This window comes from Mustelus asterias, chromosome 2 (genome assembly GCF_964213995.1).
Source record: "Mustelus asterias chromosome 2, sMusAst1.hap1.1, whole genome shotgun sequence".
Lineage (NCBI taxonomy): Eukaryota > Metazoa > Chordata > Chondrichthyes > Carcharhiniformes > Triakidae > Mustelus > Mustelus asterias.
In genome coordinates this window covers 147322835-147341451 of record NC_135802.1, presented here as the reverse complement: position 1 = coordinate 147341451, position 18617 = coordinate 147322835, and the positions used below count along the sequence as shown (strand labels likewise).

General features: G+C 44.0%; 1 protein-coding gene across 1 annotated transcript in view; it reads right to left on the bottom strand.

Moving 5' to 3' along the window:
* LOC144479518 (sodium/hydrogen exchanger 3-like) overlaps nt 1-18617 on the bottom strand; it is a 134305-nt gene that overhangs the window by 6785 nt on the left and 108903 nt on the right. The window contains 10 exon segments of the mRNA XM_078198286.1: nt 1177-1220; nt 1223-1349; nt 3428-3557; nt 4979-5085; nt 7041-7170; nt 8176-8246; nt 10227-10316; nt 11362-11564; nt 14748-14968; nt 16773-16950. Of these exon segments, the coding sequence (XP_078054412.1) occupies nt 1177-1220; nt 1223-1349; nt 3428-3557; nt 4979-5085; nt 7041-7170; nt 8176-8246; nt 10227-10316; nt 11362-11564; nt 14748-14968; nt 16773-16950 (1301 nt within the window).

Genomic DNA, 18617 nt, shown 5'->3' with positions numbered 1-18617 from the left:
AGCTCCCTTTCCCCGCTGGTGACCACCTCCCTTCTGCCCCGTGCACCAATTTAACCTTCTCTCTGCCCCTTTCTACCACAACTTCCTTCTTGAACCATGATCGAAGGCCTTTCTACGCTTAATGATTGCCAGAGAATATGCCCAAGTGTCCCCGGCTGGTGATTTTTCCTGCCCAGAAGGCAGACTGCATGCTTGTCAATCTGGCCAGCTTTTGGACAAGAAATGGAAGGAAAATAAATCACAAATGATGCACTGCTATTAAATTTAGCAGAGCCTCCATATCCAAAGCTTCGATGTATTCGCACCCTCCCTTATACCCTCCACACCTTCCTGTAAATATTGGGGCCCCTGAGCATAAGGAATTCCAGTGGGGATGGTGCACTCGAAGCCAAGTGGTCAATGAACTCAAATTCAGATGAGAGGAGATCAGTGTTCAGAGATATCACCGAGTTACACATCTGCTATAGAATTTTACAGCACAGAAAATGGCCAATTTTCCCATCATCCCTCTTTGAAAGAGCTATCGAATTAGCCCCACTCTCTTGCTCTTCCCCCATAACCTTGGGGGAAGAGCACGACCTTCACGGGCAGCACAGTGGTTAGCACTGCTGCCAGGGATCCGGGTTCGATTCCCGGCTAGGGTCACGTGGAGTTTGCACATTCTCCCCGTGTCTGCACAAGTTTCCTCCGGGTGCTCCGGCTTCCTCCCACAGTCCAAAGATGTGCAGGTTCAGTGAATTGGGCATGCTAAATTGCCCCGTGTCAGGGGGACTGTCTACGGTAAATGCAGGGGATTATGAGGGATGGGGCCTGGGTGGGATTATGGTTGGTGCAGACTCGATGGGCCTCCTTCTGCACTGTAGGGATTCTATAAACTCTTTCCTTTTCAAGTATTTATCCAATTATCTTTTGAAAGTTAGGACTTTCAAATCAGCTTCCATCTACCTGTCAGTGAAGTCCATGACATAAAACTTTACAGAGATGTCAAACAGTTCCTTCCATGCACACACCCCCCTCCCCCCCCCCCCCCACCACCCCACCGCACTCCCCCACTCCCTCATTACATTTTCAGGAAGATGGTCCCAACTTAATGTACAGTTTGCAAAGTGTAAAACAGCCATATTAGAAAAAGGTTTAATCTGCAATGAAAATAAACTTGCCATGATTTCGGTTTACCTTTTTAGCTGCTCTTTCTTTCTTCATGTTCCTGAATTTGGTGTGTAATTGTTTCCAAGCTTGGTGGGTTTGAAATTTTCCAGTCTCTTTTTCATGGTGCGCTGGAAAATCTCCTTATCTTGTTTCTCGCCTTCGCTGCGCACCAGCTTATGGCGGCTGTAATTAAGCCTGTACTTTAAAAAGAAACCATTGGGCCAGTGAATATAAGGTGCAGCAAAAGATCCCCCCCCACCTCCATCCGTCACAGCTCACTCACCTCAGCTAACAGAGCAAGGGTGGGTAAATGGAATCAAATGGCAGATCAGACTGGAGGGCCTGGATAGCTTATTCCTAATCCTTTGTCTCTCTGAAAAGGTTGAAAACATCCAGGGGGACCAAGCAGATGCACAACCCTATGAGGGACAGAGATAGGACGGAACTTTTTTCCCCCTTAGTAGAAGGGTCAATAACCAGGGGCATAGATTTAAGGCAAGGGGCAAGAGATTTAGAGGGGATTTGTGGAAAAGCTGTTTCACCCAGAGGGTGGTGGGAATCTGGAATTCACTGCCTGAAAGAATGGTAGAGGCAGCAACCCTCATAACATTTCAGAGACATTTAGATAAGCACTTGAAACACCATGATCTACAAGGCTATGGACCAAGTGCTGGAAAATGGATAGATAGGGCTTAATGGCTGGTGCAGACACAATGGGCCAAAGGCCTTCTTTTTATGCTATAAAACCTCTATGACACTACGATGTTAAGGAACAAGAGTAAATTCAATTAGCAAATGGATCAACGTGTATAGGAGGTTACCAACTTCACACTGTGATCCATGTGAACCAGGGCAATACTATTTAGGGCAACAGAGTTCAGCCACTAACATTGGTGGACAACGAATGTTGCCTGGCACCTGTCTCATCTCCCCCTTTCTCGGTCAATCGAGATACACACCAAGCGACAAAGTGCTAGAATTGTCACTGCTGGCCTCAGTGGGTGAGTCGGCCACTGCAAGTGTAGACAGGGGGAAGAACCAGAGAAAGAGAACAAAGAAGCTGGCAGTGTATGATTCCCGCTCAGACTCCAACAAACCATTCCAAAAACACAGAATGATGGACATCACATCCCAAAGCAAGACCATCCTGCCCTCTCGAGCCTTACCGAGAGCCAACCTAACCTGGAACTAACCAGTCTAATTCCAGGCCCTTACTCTTTCCCATGGTCCTCACATTCTTCCCGGCATTTGGTCCTAGGGAGGGCTGGGGTGAAAACTACTTGCTTTTTTAAAAATTCCATTGAGATGAACTAGAACTGACCTCTGGAACAAGTTGATGTATATACAATAAGCCCCAATTTAATAATTACACAATAATTCAAAAAATGCTCCTTCCCTTCAAAATTTTTAAAAATACTTAATTAAAAATTCCAAAATTCACTCAGAAACTTCAATTTCTTGCCTATTTGTATTGAATAGTTATTTTTATCTGAGCTTATGAGATCATGTCCCCCCATTTGTTCTCTGTAACATTCCAGTTTGAAAATGCAAATATATAAAAATAGACTGGTATTTATTTTGCCAGCCTTTTATTAAGCAGCATCTTGTGAGAACCAAACCAACTAGCTATCAGGTGACAACAACGCGAGCTGAGGCATTTGTCTAGGTTTTAAACTGAATTAGAAAAAAATATGCACAACTTAGAATTCTGACACTTCCCAAATTCAGGGGGCAAGATATGCAAAAGCATACACATGTCTGCTACAACTCTCATGAATTTCTACAGATGCACCATACAAAGCATTCTTTCTGGTTATATCATAGCTTGGTCTGGCTCCTGCTCTCTCCAAGACTGCAAGAAACTACAAAGGATCATGATTGAAGCCCAGTCCATCACTCAAACTAGCCTCCCATCCATTTACACTTTCCCCTGCCTCGGAAAAGCAGCCAGCATAATCAAGCACCCCACGCATTCTCTCTTCCACCTTCTTCCATCTGGAAAAAGATACAAAAGTCTGAGGTCACGTCCCAACCGACTCAAGAACAGCTTCTTCCCTGCTGCCATCAGACTTTTGAATGGACCTACCTCGCACGAAGCTGATCTTTCTCTACACCCTAGCTACGACTAACACTACATTCTGCATTCTCTCCTTTCCTTCTCTATGAACGGTATGCTTTGTCTGTATAGTGCACAAGAAACAATACTTTTCACTGTATGCTAATATACGTAACAATAATCAAATCAAACAGCCCGAAATGGCTGCATAAGTTTCCTTACCCGTTTCCTGGGTTTGTACAGATGTTGCTGTAACATGTGGTGAGTGACTATTCCCTCTCGGTCTTTTGGGCTCTTTGCTCTATTCTCAACCGCTTGCATGTCCAGGCACACCTCACTGGTACTCTCTCGTCTAGGGAAAAAATACATATATACATTTTAAAAACAACACGTCAGCCTTGACCCCTTTGATGACAATCTTACCTCAGAGTCAATAGGTGACCCCTTGCCAGTGACTTAAGCATGTAATCTCAGCCAATATTCCCAATGGAGGGAGCACTGCACACTTGGACATGTCACATTAAACCAAGGCCCCCATCTGCTCTGACAGATGAGTTCCCATGGCACTATTTTGAACAGGAGAGGAGTTTGCCCAGTGACCTAACCAATATTTATCCTTCAACCAACATCACTACACCAAACTCCTCTTTTTTTCTCCCCCCCCCCCCACTCTCCCGAAACACATTGCTGTTCGTGGGATATTACAATTGTGTAAATTATCTGGAGCATTTCTTGGAGTGACTGTTTTGGATAGGATTGGTCTTTGGACTTTCAGTTACTGGTATGTGTGACCTGTCTTCCCCGAAATAAACTGTAGTTATACTCTGGTATTGATTTAAACTAGTTTATTAATGCTATGGGGAGTGGGCGGGTGGGGGGGGGGGGGGGGGGGGGGGGGGGTCGGGGGGGGGGGGGCCAGTGGCATGACCCCCCTTTTGGTGGGTCGGAATGGTGGTCGGGTGGAGAATCCAATGCGAGACCCCAAACAATTTTAACGTCGGGATTTCCCATTCTGCTCCTGGCCAATAAAGTAAAGTAATGAGGTTCCTGCCACAAAAAGGTCGGGAACGCTACTTCCATAAACTGTCATATCATTAGCGGGCTTCCCCCTCTATTAATCACCCTGCCCCTCCAACGTGATGTCACATCGGTGGGTTCACAACAACGTTTGACAAACAGGGACCTGGCAAAGAGAACCTGCCAGGGACCGCACAGCTATGTACAGGCCCCGGGTGGGGAGAAGAGGGTCAGGCCCAGGCACGTCATGGGATATACCTCCAGGAACCTTTCTGACCAAGTGCCAAAAATATAGTGGGAAATGCCAGCAATGGAACCTGCTTTTCCCGCCCAAGTTGACACTGTCAAAAAAAAAAAAAATACCCTACGTATAAACAGGTTACAGAATAGCTACGTTGCACCTGAGCACTGTTCCAACCCTGTTCCCTCCCTCCAGAGTCTAGTACATGATTGATTGTCAGCGATATATCATCATCCACATCATAAGAGAATAGATACTAGGGCGATTACATTTAATAGATACTTCATTGACTTTAAAGCAGTTTGTGGTGTCTGAATGTTACAGAAGATGTTATATAAATGCAATTCTTCCCCAATTCAATTTTAAAAATTCATTAGAACTTTCCCACTCAGTTCTCAATCTGAAGTGGTTTTTTTTATGTGGTCCAGAAAAATATGCACTTTACGAAGTGTGTATGACTGATTATCAAATAATTTTATCTGTTATGCCAACATTCTCACACAGCCAATACTTACAACACTGCAGAAACAGAGGAGTCTACAACAGAGTGACGAGGGCCAGTGAAGTCAACGTTAACATCACTGCTCGAGCGAATAAAAGCCAAGGAGCCTTTCCGTTCTCCCTACAGAATTGGAAAGCCACAAAAGTCAGACATCAACTGTCAATGAAACAGGAATTGTTCAATTAACTTTCAACTGTGCGTACCTGGAGGGGAGAATTATGTATCAGGAGTTTAAGCAGATGTCCAACATTTTGTTTTTGTCACTCTCAAGCCCACAGTCTTGGCTGACATTTCAGTGCTGGCGTATGCATGGTGTGCTGAATGACTGTCTTCTGGGCTGCACAAGACTATTTTTCAACACCACTGCGGTCAAGACCGCATGTTCTACCACATGCTGAGCTACAGCAAGGACCCCAAACTCAACCAGACTGCAGCTTGCAAACTTGATATTTAATTAGTGAACTTGGCAGTCACGCTTTATCCATCATGTTCACTTCAAAACACAACGAGATAATACTCGCTGTCTGGGCGAAAAAGAAAGCAATTCGGCAAAGGAGGTCAACAGTATATTTACCAGAACACTGCAGTCCAACACCGCACTTTACAAAGGAGTAAGAGAGTGTAGAAAACAAAACTGTTTAGTTGAAGACCCTTGCCCTATTTTGCTACAGGAATGTGGTGGCATGTAACTTGGTGCTCCAAGTTATCAGGAGCGTGGAAGGAGAAAGAAGGTGAAAATCCATTTAGAAAGGGGACTCACCAAACATGGCGAGTTTCAACCCATGCCAAGGAAAAGCAGAAACGCATGAGCAAGGTGAAGGAGCTTAATTACCCTGGAAACATAACTAGACTTTTTTTTTGGTTAGGCCAGCAGGATGGTAAACAAAATACATTAAACTGAGAATCTTTCTTATTTGCCCTTGCCCAGCAAAGTGAAAGCTTTGTCCTTTTCCTGAGCAGTGAACAGAAGAGACAAAACGCAAGGAAAACTGCAGTTTCGGATCCTCACTTTTCAATATCTTATCAAACATACAGCTGTTCTGCTTGGAATATACACTGGACAACTCAAATTGTACAGCTTTACGACAGCAAGGGATAGCAACAGAGGCAGCAATCCTGTCCATCGTTCATAGAATTCCTACAGTGCAGAAGGAGGCCATTCAGCCCATCGAGTCTGCACCGACAACAATCCCACTCAGGCCCTATCCCCATAACTTCATGTATTTACCCTGACAATCCACGTATTTACCTTGATAGTCCCCCTGACACTAAGGGGAAAATTTAGCATGGCCAATCCACCTAATCTGCACATCTTTGGAATGTGGGAGGAAACTGAAGCACCCTGTGGAAACCCACACATACATGGGGAGAATGTGCAAACTCCACACAGACAGTCAGTCAAGGCTGGAATCGAACCTGGGTCCTGGCGCTATGAGGCAGCAGTGCTAACCACTGTGCCACCATGCCTTTCCTGTGTCAGCTTTTTGAAAGACTCATCTAATTCATCCCAATCCCCTTTTCTTTCCCCATAGCCCTCCAATTTTGTTTCCTTCGAAGTATACGTCCAATGTCCTTTTTAACGTTACCATTATCATCCTCTCAGGTAATGGATGTCAGATCAGTGCAATTTAAGATGATTTTTTTCCCCTCATTCCTCATCTTCCTTCACCAATTATCTTAAAAGTCTTCTTGCGACTAATCTTCCTGCCTGTTCTCTAGAGCAAATAAGGAGAAATTAGCAAATCTTTTCCTCGATTTTGAACGCCTCTATTAAAACTCCGCTTAGCCTTCTCTGCTTAGAGAACAATCCCAGTCCCACATAACTGAAGAGTTTCATCCCTGGTGCCATTCAAATAATCTCTACATCCACTCCAAAATCTTGGCATCCTCCCAGATGTGGTGCTGAGGATTGAACGTAATACTTCAGCTGAAAACTGAACAGTGATTTATAAGGTTTGATATTTTTCTTACAAACACGCTCAGTTTTATTTTACGATTAACATATCATCGAGCTACCAGTTACAAAGTCCGTCTTTCTGCATGTGTGTAACTAACTGGCCCACCGATGAGATTACCTCAGACACGTAGCTGATGGCATCCTTCAAGTTCAGCTCACGGAAAACGCTTAGGATCTTATCCCGACTAATCTGTGCCGATTTCCTCATCATTATTTTGCTCAGGTACTTCCTATCAAAGTTAGTCCACCTGAAATGGAACACACCGTTTTAAAAAGGTCACAGTTGTATGTAGACTAACCAAATCTTGAACACAAGAAAGAACTACAAGGCAGCAAAATCTCAAGGGATCATTTTGTGGAATGTCATTGGGTATGGAATTCATAGAAGTTCAGAAGGAGGCCATTTGGCCCATCAGGCCTGCACCGACAACAATCCCATCCAGGCCCCTTTCCCAGAACCCCACGTATTTACCCTGCTAGTCCCCCTGACACTCCGGGTCAATTTAGCATGGCCAATCAACCTAATCCGCACATCTTTGGAGTGTGGGAGGAAAACAAAGGAAACCCATGCAGACATGGGGAGAACGTGCAAAACTCCACACAAACAGTTACCCGAGGCTGGAATTGAACCCAGCCTCTGGCACAGTGAGTGTCATGATGTGGAGATGCGTGACAGTGACAGTGAGTGTCAGCAGTGCTAACCACTGTGCCACCCCATTTTATAAATTGTGCTGTTACAGAAGGGAAATCAGACAGATCCAGCAAAGAACCAGTGGAAAGAAGATTTGATAGGATATCAAGCACCTCTCCCAAAAAGTATAAAAATTAAGTGACACAATAAGGAGGGCATTCATGAGTTCATAGAAACCCTACAGTGCAGAAAGAGGCCATCTGGCCCATCGGGTCTGCACCGACCACAATCCCACCCAGGCCCTACCCCCTTGTCCCTACACATTTACCCGCTAATCCCTCTAACCTACGCATCTCAGGACACTAAGGGGCAATTTTAGCATGGCCAATCAACCTAACCCGCACATCTTTGGACTGTGGGAGGAAACCGGAGCACCTGGAGGAAACCCACGCAGACACGAGGAGAATGTGCAAACTCCACATAGACAGTGACCCAAGCCAGGAATCGAACCCAGGTCCCTGGAGCTGTGAAGCAGCAGTGCTAACCACTGTGCTACCGTGCCGCCCAGTTGTGCTGAACATTTACAGAACTCTGAAAAAAATCTATCACAATATTTACATACTTATCTCGAAGATAGTTATGTCCAATTTGCCCAGAAATATCTTCAATTGCAGACAGAATGTGATCAAATGCCTTTAAAAAAGAAACAGTGCAATTCTTTAAAATGAGGGGGAAATCGGACTTGCAACACTAGCATACAAAGGATAGTTGTTTCAAACTTTTAGATTCCTTTCTGTCTGACATGGCATTAACTACACAGAATCCCCATTTACAAAAGACCTGTGAGTCTAACAATTGTTTCGAGACCAAGGGCAGGATTTTCTGGCCCTTCCTGCCAGCAGGATTTTCCAGTCCTGCTGAAGGTGACCCCGCATGGCGAGTTCATAGAATCCCTACAGTGCAGAAGGAGGCCATTTGGCCCATCGAGTCTGCACCGACTACAATCCCACCTAGGCCCTATTTCTGTAATTCCGTATATTTACACTGTTATTTCCCTAACACTAGGGGCAATTTAGCATGGCCAATCAACCTAACCTGCACATCTTTGGACTGTGGGAGGAAACCAGAGCACCCGAAGGAAACCCACACAGACATGGGGAGAATGTGCAAACTCCATACAGTGACCCGCGGCCAGAATTGAATCCAGGTCCCTGGCGCCGTGGGGCAACAGTGCTAACCACTGTGCCACCCTTGAGTTCCTCGGCAGCAAAACACCGTAAACATTGGCAGGTCCAGAAGGTCCCACCAGTTACCAATGGTGAGCCACCTTCATCACCAAAAAATCCCGGTCCCAAATTTCATTGGAATTTGTTAACTTTTAAAAAATGCAAATTATAATCAACATCGACATCATTTTCATTGATTCATCCATTCCTGGCAGTGTTGGAATACATTTTGTTCTTTGAACAGCATTATTATATCATGTTCTTGGGTCACCAACTCCAAAAACCCAGAGAGTTGCAATAAACTAACTGACACAGATTTCCCCTCAGGTTTGTGACCATCTCTCTAATCCCCGTTTAGCTCTCTTGCAAGTTTGGTTTGGGAAACCATTTTTAAACCACAACCTGTTCACTCCTTTTCTACTCCTCAGAACCATCTGTGGACATCATTGAACTCACTTACTAAGAACGTCCATATTCTGTCTCAACATTTGGATTTCTTAAAAAAAGTCATTTTTGCTAAGACATTGCTTATGGCCAACAATGAGGCCATTTATGTCATTACACTGTGGTTTGAAACACCAAGAAGATAAACGTTTGCTATTTTGACAAAGAATCCATGGCCCTTTAAAAGTAAATTTTGCCAGAATGAGACAGGATGGTGAATTTGAAAATAAGGAGATTATTATTTTTTTTAAATTGGCCCGGATGTCAACACTGCTATCGTCAGGGGAGGAAAAAACTATTAAAAATATCTTTGATGTGCTGCACCCACTTAACTACTCAATTATGATAGTGTAAGAGCAAATAGGGAGATGGTGGGCTGAATTTTTTTGTAGATGATGGGGTCTCACCTGCTGGCTTTCAACTTGGTGAGATCCCCAGGTCTTTTTGGGAAGAACCATCCCCCCCATAGACAGTGGCAATCAAGCTCTTAACTGGACAGAAAAAGGGTTGTGGGTTGCTTCAAGAGCTGATCACATGATTTGATGATGATGTCATTAGGGTGTTGCCATCGGCTGCAGTGTTACTTTCAGTTTTGTATTCTGTGCCCAGAGAACACCTCTTTCAATAAAACCTGTTGTTTGAGTTTGAATCCACGTGTGCCAATCACATTCTTTTCTTTCTGTTACAACCCACAATCCCCAAACATAGTTAGAACATTACACAAGGATAAATTTAACAACGAACAAATCTGTGAATCCCATAAATGAGCACATGCTGGCGGGGTGACACAATTATTTCCCTTAAACCTCAACATTAGCTATCAACCAAAATGCTGAACCTAAAATGGGCAGCTTAGGCTTTGATTTGTTACTAATACAGCTGTCGTCACAGCAGTAGAGACACTAAAATCATGCCAGTGGCATGCTCCCAAATGGACACTAGTGCATCACCACAGTGCTGATTTATGAATGGATCCTCCGACAGCCACAAAAACTGAACTTACTCTTCCATGAAGTTTCTCATTGAGTAAAGGCTCCCTGTGCTGACTCCTCTTTACTTTCAGCCAATTGACCAAAGGTTTGATCGTCAGCCCCTGAAAGATATTGCAATCAGCTCAAGTTCATCAGTGAGCAGAATCCACAGCACTTCTGACACAAATATGATAAATTCCATAGATCAGTCGCAACAGGGGTCATCCATCTCCAGGGCCAGGACTTTATGGTACCTCCCACCAGCCCCAAATGAAGCAAACAGCAATTTAAATCTGTCTGGGAGATTCCATAGCGGGGCTGTAACATCCTGGCGCATGGTTACAGTTTATGGATGATATTGTCGGTTTCCCATTTATTCAGAATACTCAATTTACCAAATGTTCTCTCTCCTGCTTTCTTCATGCAGTACAGACCAAATAAATAGCCTTCATCCATCTTCACACAGTGCGGACCAAGGAAAGAGAGTTCTCCTACTCCGCCACACACAGAAACAAGAGTAGGCTATATGGCCCCTCAAGCCTGCTCATACCACTGACTAAGATTATGGCAGGTCCTGGACCTCAACTCCAATTTCCTATCTAATTTTGAGCCCAATACGCTATCAATTTCGAATAAACTCAACAAGTGAGCATCTGTGGCCCTCTGCACTGGGCAATTTCAAAATATTTATAATCCTCTAGATGAGAAAAGGGAACAGAAGAAGCCTCAATTAAAACATAAGCCATTCAACATGTGATCTGTGCATATGCAGTAAATCCTTTAGCCATGTGCAATAAGGACAGATTTGCATTCATAAAGTGCCTTTCACAGCCTCAGGATGTCATAAAGTACTTAAAGTGCTTTAAGTGTCGTCACCATTGTAATATAGGAAATGCAGCAGCCATTTTCAAGGCAGCAATGTTCCTCCAAACAGCTGGTATAATGACTACAACACCGGATTTAGTGGTATTGTTTGAGGGATAGATATTCAGCAGGACATTGGGGAGAACTCCCTTGCTCTTCTTCGAATAAGTATCACAAGATCATTTGCACCAACCCAAGAGGGCCCACAAGATCTTGCTTATCATTTCATTCAAAAGATAAAATAGCTTTGGGATTGACTGAATTATTGTAGAGAGTGCAGACAGCACAACAGTACTGGTTTACCTGGATGATGACCGTGAAATACACCACAATAATGGTCGTACTGACAAACAATCGTCTCTCGCGTATGTGGTTTCCATCCAGCAACACCACCAGAGCAAAGGCTACAGCTCCACGCAGACCTCCGTACGACATCACCACCTGATCTATAATCTCCAACTGCACCACACGGTAGTGGTTGAGAATCCAGGTCTGAATTACAACACCTAAAATATTGAAAGAGTGGAAATATTTTAGTTAAAGCTCAAAACTAGTAGCATTTATTTTTAACTAGCAGATACAGCACCTTTAAGTCAAGATCATTGCATAGCTGTACAGAGCGATGAATTCCTTTTGCCTGTGACATTTGGTAGGATTGGTTTTCAGATGATAAAGGATCAATAGATTGTGTTTTAAAAGCAATCTAACTTCTTTTATTGTTTGATATTAGCTATGTCATCTCCTCACCATGGTAGAAATCCTTTTGCGTGATACAATTCCATGGGTCCAGTGAGCTCTGAGATAACTTGAAGTTTTCTACTCGAGTCTAGGCTAACTCACTAATCGAACTTTATGAGACGCTCCCCAGCCCTGGTTGAGGCCCCCTCCCCCAACCGAGCTTGGTTGAAGCCCCTCCCCCATCACCCTACCCCAGGAGGTGGTGCCATTAGTGGCCAACATGCAGCAGGAATTCAGAGCTATTTTGCCCTTTGTGAGCTTACTGCTTTCCTAGGTGAGAAGGCAATCAATTTGAGTCCCTCACAAACTGGAGGCAAATCATTTAGAAACATGGCACTGTCTGAATGTTTGGCTTTAGTTAACAGCAGCAAATAATACTTGGAGCAAATGTGATACAAATGTATGTTGCTGTGAATAGCACATCATTTGAATGGATATTATGTAATGAGAATTTATCCCATCTGTTACAATAGAAGACACAAATACCATTCTACTGAACAGCAAAACTTACAAAGTCTACAGCAAATCTATGAAGCCACCACATATGGGCAGCACAGTGGTTAGAACTGCTGCCTCACAGCGACAGGGACCCGGGTTCAATTCCCAGCTTGGTTCACTGTCTGTGTGGAGTCTGCACGTTCTCCCCGTGTCTGCGTGGATTTCCTCCGGGTACTCCGGTTTCCTCCCACAGGTCTGAAGACATGCTGGTTAGCTGCATTGGCCATGCTAAATTCTCCCTCAGTGTACCCGTACAGGTGCTGCAGCATAACAACTCGGGAATTATCACAGCAACTTCATTGCAGTGTTAACGTGAGCCTACTTGAAACACCAATACATTTTTAAAAAGTAAAACAATGAAAACAATGTCCCAGTACCATGGATAGTGGACTTCTGGAACAATGAATTGGCTTTGCAATAGGTATAGCACAGTTACACCAGAATTAGACGGGGGTGTGAAGGGTTAAATTAGGAAACATAGTTACATACACTAGGCTTTATTCCCGAGTACAGAAAATTAACAAATGATCAGATTGGGGTGTATAAAATGATTAAAGCCTTGGATAGGGTAGATTCACAGCAACATACACTTGTCCTCTGGTCAATGGTTTGACATAAGGAAACACAAACTTTAATATAGAGTAATGAGTACAGGGGCTGACACAAGAAAGCACTCATCCTCTCACAAAACGGTACAGAAAATCTCAAAAGTCTACCAGAAAGCTGTGGGTGAACTTAACATTTCAAAATTGAGACTGGTTGATTATATGTCAAAGTCTAATGGGTGTAGAATTAAAGTATAAATCAGCCATGATTGCATCAAAAAATAGAATCAGGATTGTGAGACTGAATGGCATACTTTTCCTTGGGCCTTTATCACTGAATTGTATTGCACAGTGTTGCAATGAGCTATGCAGGGTCAGTATTATGTAATTGGCCAACTTAATCTTTAGCCACTGTAAAGTTAACTCACCTTAGTTAAGAGACTGTTATTGGCCTTGGTGCTCCTGCAATGGAAGTCACCTTGGGCAGTGTGGTTCCTAACGCTGGATTGGAACTCAATGACATCGCTGTGCCCAGACAGAGTGGCCACTGGCTCAGTGGTAGTATTCACACATCTCTGGCAAAAGGGCCCATTCCAAAAGCAAGCAGAGGCTAGAATGCTAGCTCTGAATATTGCTTTGATGTCCAATAATAGGGGACATTTGGTCCCAATCCCCATCATAAAGTGCAGGTGGGGTACTATAGCTCTTAATATGTGGCACACTTTGAAGAAGGTACTTCAAAAGGTAAAAACCAGGAGAAAAGTTTTGGAAACCATATCAACATCCACAGTAGCTTGAGAAACTCTTGGGAGACTCCTGTTAGAACTGGTCCCAGGAATGAACTGAATCTTATGTGATCACTGCTCATTATCCACTGTTGTCTTCTGGAAACTAAGCATGTATAAAAGGCTGGATAATACCAGGATTTAATTCACTGTGATTGACCCCATGATTGAACAGCTAATTAACTTGTTACCGTCCTTCTATTGGCTTGCATCAGAATTTTCCACTTGTGCACCTCCAATTCACGATTTTCAGCCCATCCATCATGGTGGATGGGAAATCTCAGGAAAAAAAATACACTAATCTATAAAAAGCTGAGTGGACAGTCCTGCGTAATCACACACCGATTATCAAACAATGTCACCATGATCCATCCTTGGCCTGTTCATCTCCACCAATTTAACACCTCAGCTAGCTAGGGTAGATGTCTGAGGATGGGGCCTGGGTGGGATTGTGGTCAGTGCAGACTCGATGGGTTGAATGGCCTCCTTCTGCACTGTAGGGATTCTATGAAATCCATACCCACCCCTTCTCGTCAATATTGTATTGATCAACCTCTTCCCAAATAACAAAAGCAAGCTACTATAAATCCGAAATAAAAACACAAGAAACACTCAGCAGGTTAGGCAACATTGATGGAGAGTTAATGTTTGATGACCTTACATCAGAAAAATACCAGACCCATGGGCTGAAATTTTCCCGTCCCGCCTGCCACAGTAATCAGAGCGGGCAGGACACGGACCATGAGGTCTGTTGACCTCAGGTGGGATTTTCCAATTTCAGGGTGAGCATGGCTGGAAAATCCCGCCCATGGTATACACCAACGGAGAGGTCCATCCTATCAAAAGGTGATCATGTTGAAGCGGTAATTCTAGTTCCTCTCTCTCCACAGATGTTTCCTGGACCTGCTGAGTGGTTTCCTCAAACATGAGCTGGGTAAACATTTACTTTGGCAAGAAACAGCATCACATGAGAGAGGAAAAGGTGAAATAATTAAATATTTAAAAAATAAAATACAAGGAGTGACCATCTTACTATATCAAAACTGGCTCCATCTTAATCACGTTTTTACAGTTGCCTAAGCATTGGTAGTAATTAGTTAAACAATAGCCTTCAAGCACGCACCAATGACTCTGTAGACGGAGATGAAGACAAGTGTGAGAAGGATAAAGGCTGTGTTCCATGTCCATATATCCGGGTTCACTGCAGAGATTCCCAAAAACATGAAGATAATGGTCTCCGCTCCACTTGCCAGCATTTTCATGGCGTACCTGACGGTGGTGATAGACTGCTCACAGAGGTTGGCCTTTACGTATTTCTGACAGCAAATGCCACAGAATGTAATACTGGTGGAAAAGAACCAAGAATGTTTAAGGATAGGAGAGCAGAAGCAAAACTTCAACAACAGTGCAGGTGCAACAGTGGTTAGCACTGCCGCCTCACAGTCCCATGGATCCGGGTTCAATCCTGGCCTTTGGTCACTATGTGGGGTTTGTACGTGTCTGCGTGGGTTTCCTCCGGATGCTTGGGTTTCCTCCCACAGTCCAAAGGTGTGCAGGTTAGGTTGATTGATCATGCTAAACTGCCCCTTAGTGTTAGGAGGATTTGCAGGGTAAATACGTGAGGTTACAGGGATGGGGGGGACTGTTATCAGTGCAGGCTTGATGGGCCGAATGGCCTCCTTCTGCACTGTAGGGATTCTATGAAATTCTATGAAAAACAGTGCCCGCAATAAATCTCATCACTGCTGATCTTTAATAAGTTCCAATGGAGCCCTGGAAGAAGAATTTCCCAAATACAAGGAAGAACCTAGTCCCTTGCCCATCTACTCCTAGTAGTAATAGCTTGAGGCTGAACTGATGGTGGAATTTGAATTCAATAAAAAAATCCAGAATTAAAAATCTACTGATGACCATGAAACCAATGGCCGCTTGTCGTAAAAACCCATCTGGTTCACAAATGTCATTTAGGAAAGGAAATCTGCCATCCTTACCTAGTCTGGCCTACACGTTACTCCAGACCCACAGCAATGTGGCTGACTTTTAACTGCCCTCTGAAATGGCCTAGCAAGCCACTAAGTTCAAGGGGCAATTAGGAATGGGCAACAAATGCTGGCCCAACCAGCAACTATCAAATCCCATGAAAGAATAAAAAGGAAAAAAAACAATTCACCAAACTTTTCTTTCATTCGCAAAAATAATCTGAGCAAAACAGCTCGAGGACGTGGGGGTGGAACACGTACAAGGAACACTCGCCCAGTTGATCAATCTTGATATGTGAAGGGACATTGGCACAGAGCCACACCTGATCTTGTGATAACCCATCCTCCAGACCAGCTCTATTTTTAGCAAGGGTCAATGGGTGGCAATCAGCCACTGTAAACTCTCTTCACAGGGGCCCAGGAATACCAGGGCAGACTGTAGCCCCGGGTAAGATCAGTTAACTCTAGCCACCTTAGAGCTAAGTCAGTGGCAGAGCCCCTTCTTCCCTTTTGTGTGCATGTCCCCAAGTAACTGCAGATTCGCAGCTGAAGGTGTATGCTGATGCCTCTTCTGCTGCTAACTACAGGTAAGTGAGAGAGCAACACAAGTCATAGAGTCATAGAGATTTATCGCATGGAAACAGGCCCTTCGGCCCAACTTCTCCATGCCACCTTTTTTTTAAAACCACTAAGCTAGTCCCATTTGCCCACATTTGGCCTATATCCATCTATACCCATCTTACCCATGTAACAGTCTAAATGCTTTCTAAAAGACAAAATTGTACCCGCCTCTATACTGCCTCTGGCAGTTTGTTCCAGACACTCACCACCTGGTGTGTGAAAACATTGCCCTTCTGGACCCTTTTGTATCTCTCCCCTCTCACCGCAAACCGATGCCCCCTAGTTTTAGACTCTCCCATCTTTGGGAAAATGTATTGACTATCTAGTTGATCTAGGCCCCTCATTATTTTATAGGCCTCCATAAGGTCACCCCTAAACCACCTATGCTCCAGGGAAAAAAGTCCCAGTCTATCCAGCCTCTCCTTATAACTCAAACCATCAAGTCCCAATAGCATCCTAGCAAATCTTTTCTGCACTCTTTCCAGTTTAATAATAAATGATAAGTGATAATAATAAAAGAACATCAAACAGGTAAAAAAAATACTCACGCTAATATAGCGGAAAGGGAAAGCATGTCTGCTGTGAGGTAGGACAAGTATGAAATGAGAAAGACAAATCCAGGTTCGATCACTCTCACATGCTTGGTGAATCTGGTTACCAGGGACAATATGAATGCAAAGATGATGCCAACAGCAGTTCCACCCAAACTTACAACAAAGAAAGAAACTAGGGAAAGAAAAAAAAAAGTCCCATTTAAGCCGTCAATCTGATGTCAAATACATATATTTTTTTTAATGATTATGTCAACATACTATTGCTGGACAGCAATAACAACTTCATTATAATACAGTAAAGTGCCCCCAGTTTCTTCATAGCAGTGTTTTAAAATGTAATCTGGCACCAAGTACCTCGGGAGGTATTAGGGCAGATCAAAGAAAATTACAGCACAGGAACAGGCCCTTCAGCCCTCTAAGCCTGCACCGACCATGCTGCCCGACTGAACTAAAATCCCCTACCCTTTCGGGGACCATATCCCTCTATTCCCATCCTATTCATGTATTTGCCAAGATGCCCCTTAAAAGTCACTATCGTATCTGCTTCCACTACCTCTCCCGGCAACGAGTTCCAGGCACCCACTACTCGGTGTAAAAAATCTGCCTCGTATATCTCCTTTAAATCTTGCACCTTAAACCTGTGCCCCTTAGTAATTGACTCTTCCACCCTGGGAAAAAGCTTCTGACTATCCACTCTGTCCATGCCTCTCATAATCTTGTAGACTTCTATCAGGTCGCTCCTCAACCTCCGTCGTTCCAGTGAGAACAAACCAAGTTTCTCCAACCTCTCCTCATAGCTAATGCCCTCCATACCAGGCAACATCCTGGTAAATCTTTTCTGTACCCTCTCCAAAGCCTCCACATCCTTCTGGTAGTGTGGCGACTAGAATTGAACACTATATTCCAAGTGCAGCCTAACTAAGATGGCAAAAGCTTGGTCAGAACATAAGTAGGTTTTTAAGGAGCATCTTAAAAAAGGAGGAAAGAATGGTAGAGGGATCTGGGGAGGAAATGAACAGCCGCCAATAGTACAGCCGTTGAAATTGGGGATGCACAAGAGGCTTGAACTGGTGGGGTGCAGAATCTCAAGAGGATTGTAGGGCTGGGTGAGGTTAGAGATAGTATGAGGTGAAACCATTTGAAAACAAGGACGAGAATTTTAAAACTGAGATATTGCTTGACATGGAGCACATGCAAGGTCCATGATCAGAGGACATTTGGGTGCAAGCTAGGATGTGGGCAGAAGAGGTTTAGACTAGCTTATTACTACAGAGGATGGATGCTGGGGGAGCCAGCCAGGATGTACAGGAGTAGTCATGTCTAAAAGTAACAAAGGAACGGTTAAATATTTCAGCAGATGAGCTGAGGTGGCAGGGACTGAGCTGAGTGATGTTCCCAAGGTGGAAATTGACAGTCTTATTGATGGTGTCGATGTGTGGCTGGAGTCAAAGACATCACCAAGGTTGTGAATAGCCTAGTTCAACAGTTGCCAGGGAGAAGGATAGCGTTGGTGGGTAAGGAACAGAGTTTGAGCAGAGCACCAAGGACAATGGTTTCCAATATTCCCTTTCAAGGAGCGTCAGCCGTAGCTCAGTGTTGCCTCAGAGTTGGGAGATCATGGACTGATTTTGCACTGAGTCATATTCAGAAACATTTCAAAATGGTGAATGGAATCCAGGCGTCCTGCCTCATTTCTGGTGGATCCCATTTTTGTCAAAAGGGATAGGGGTGGAGTGTGAAGCGCACAGGAGCAAGTTACAATTTGGCTAAGCAGTTAAGCTGCGTGCGCAGGACAATCCGATCTGATTTTTTGCTCCAAAAACAGACTCAACCAACAGT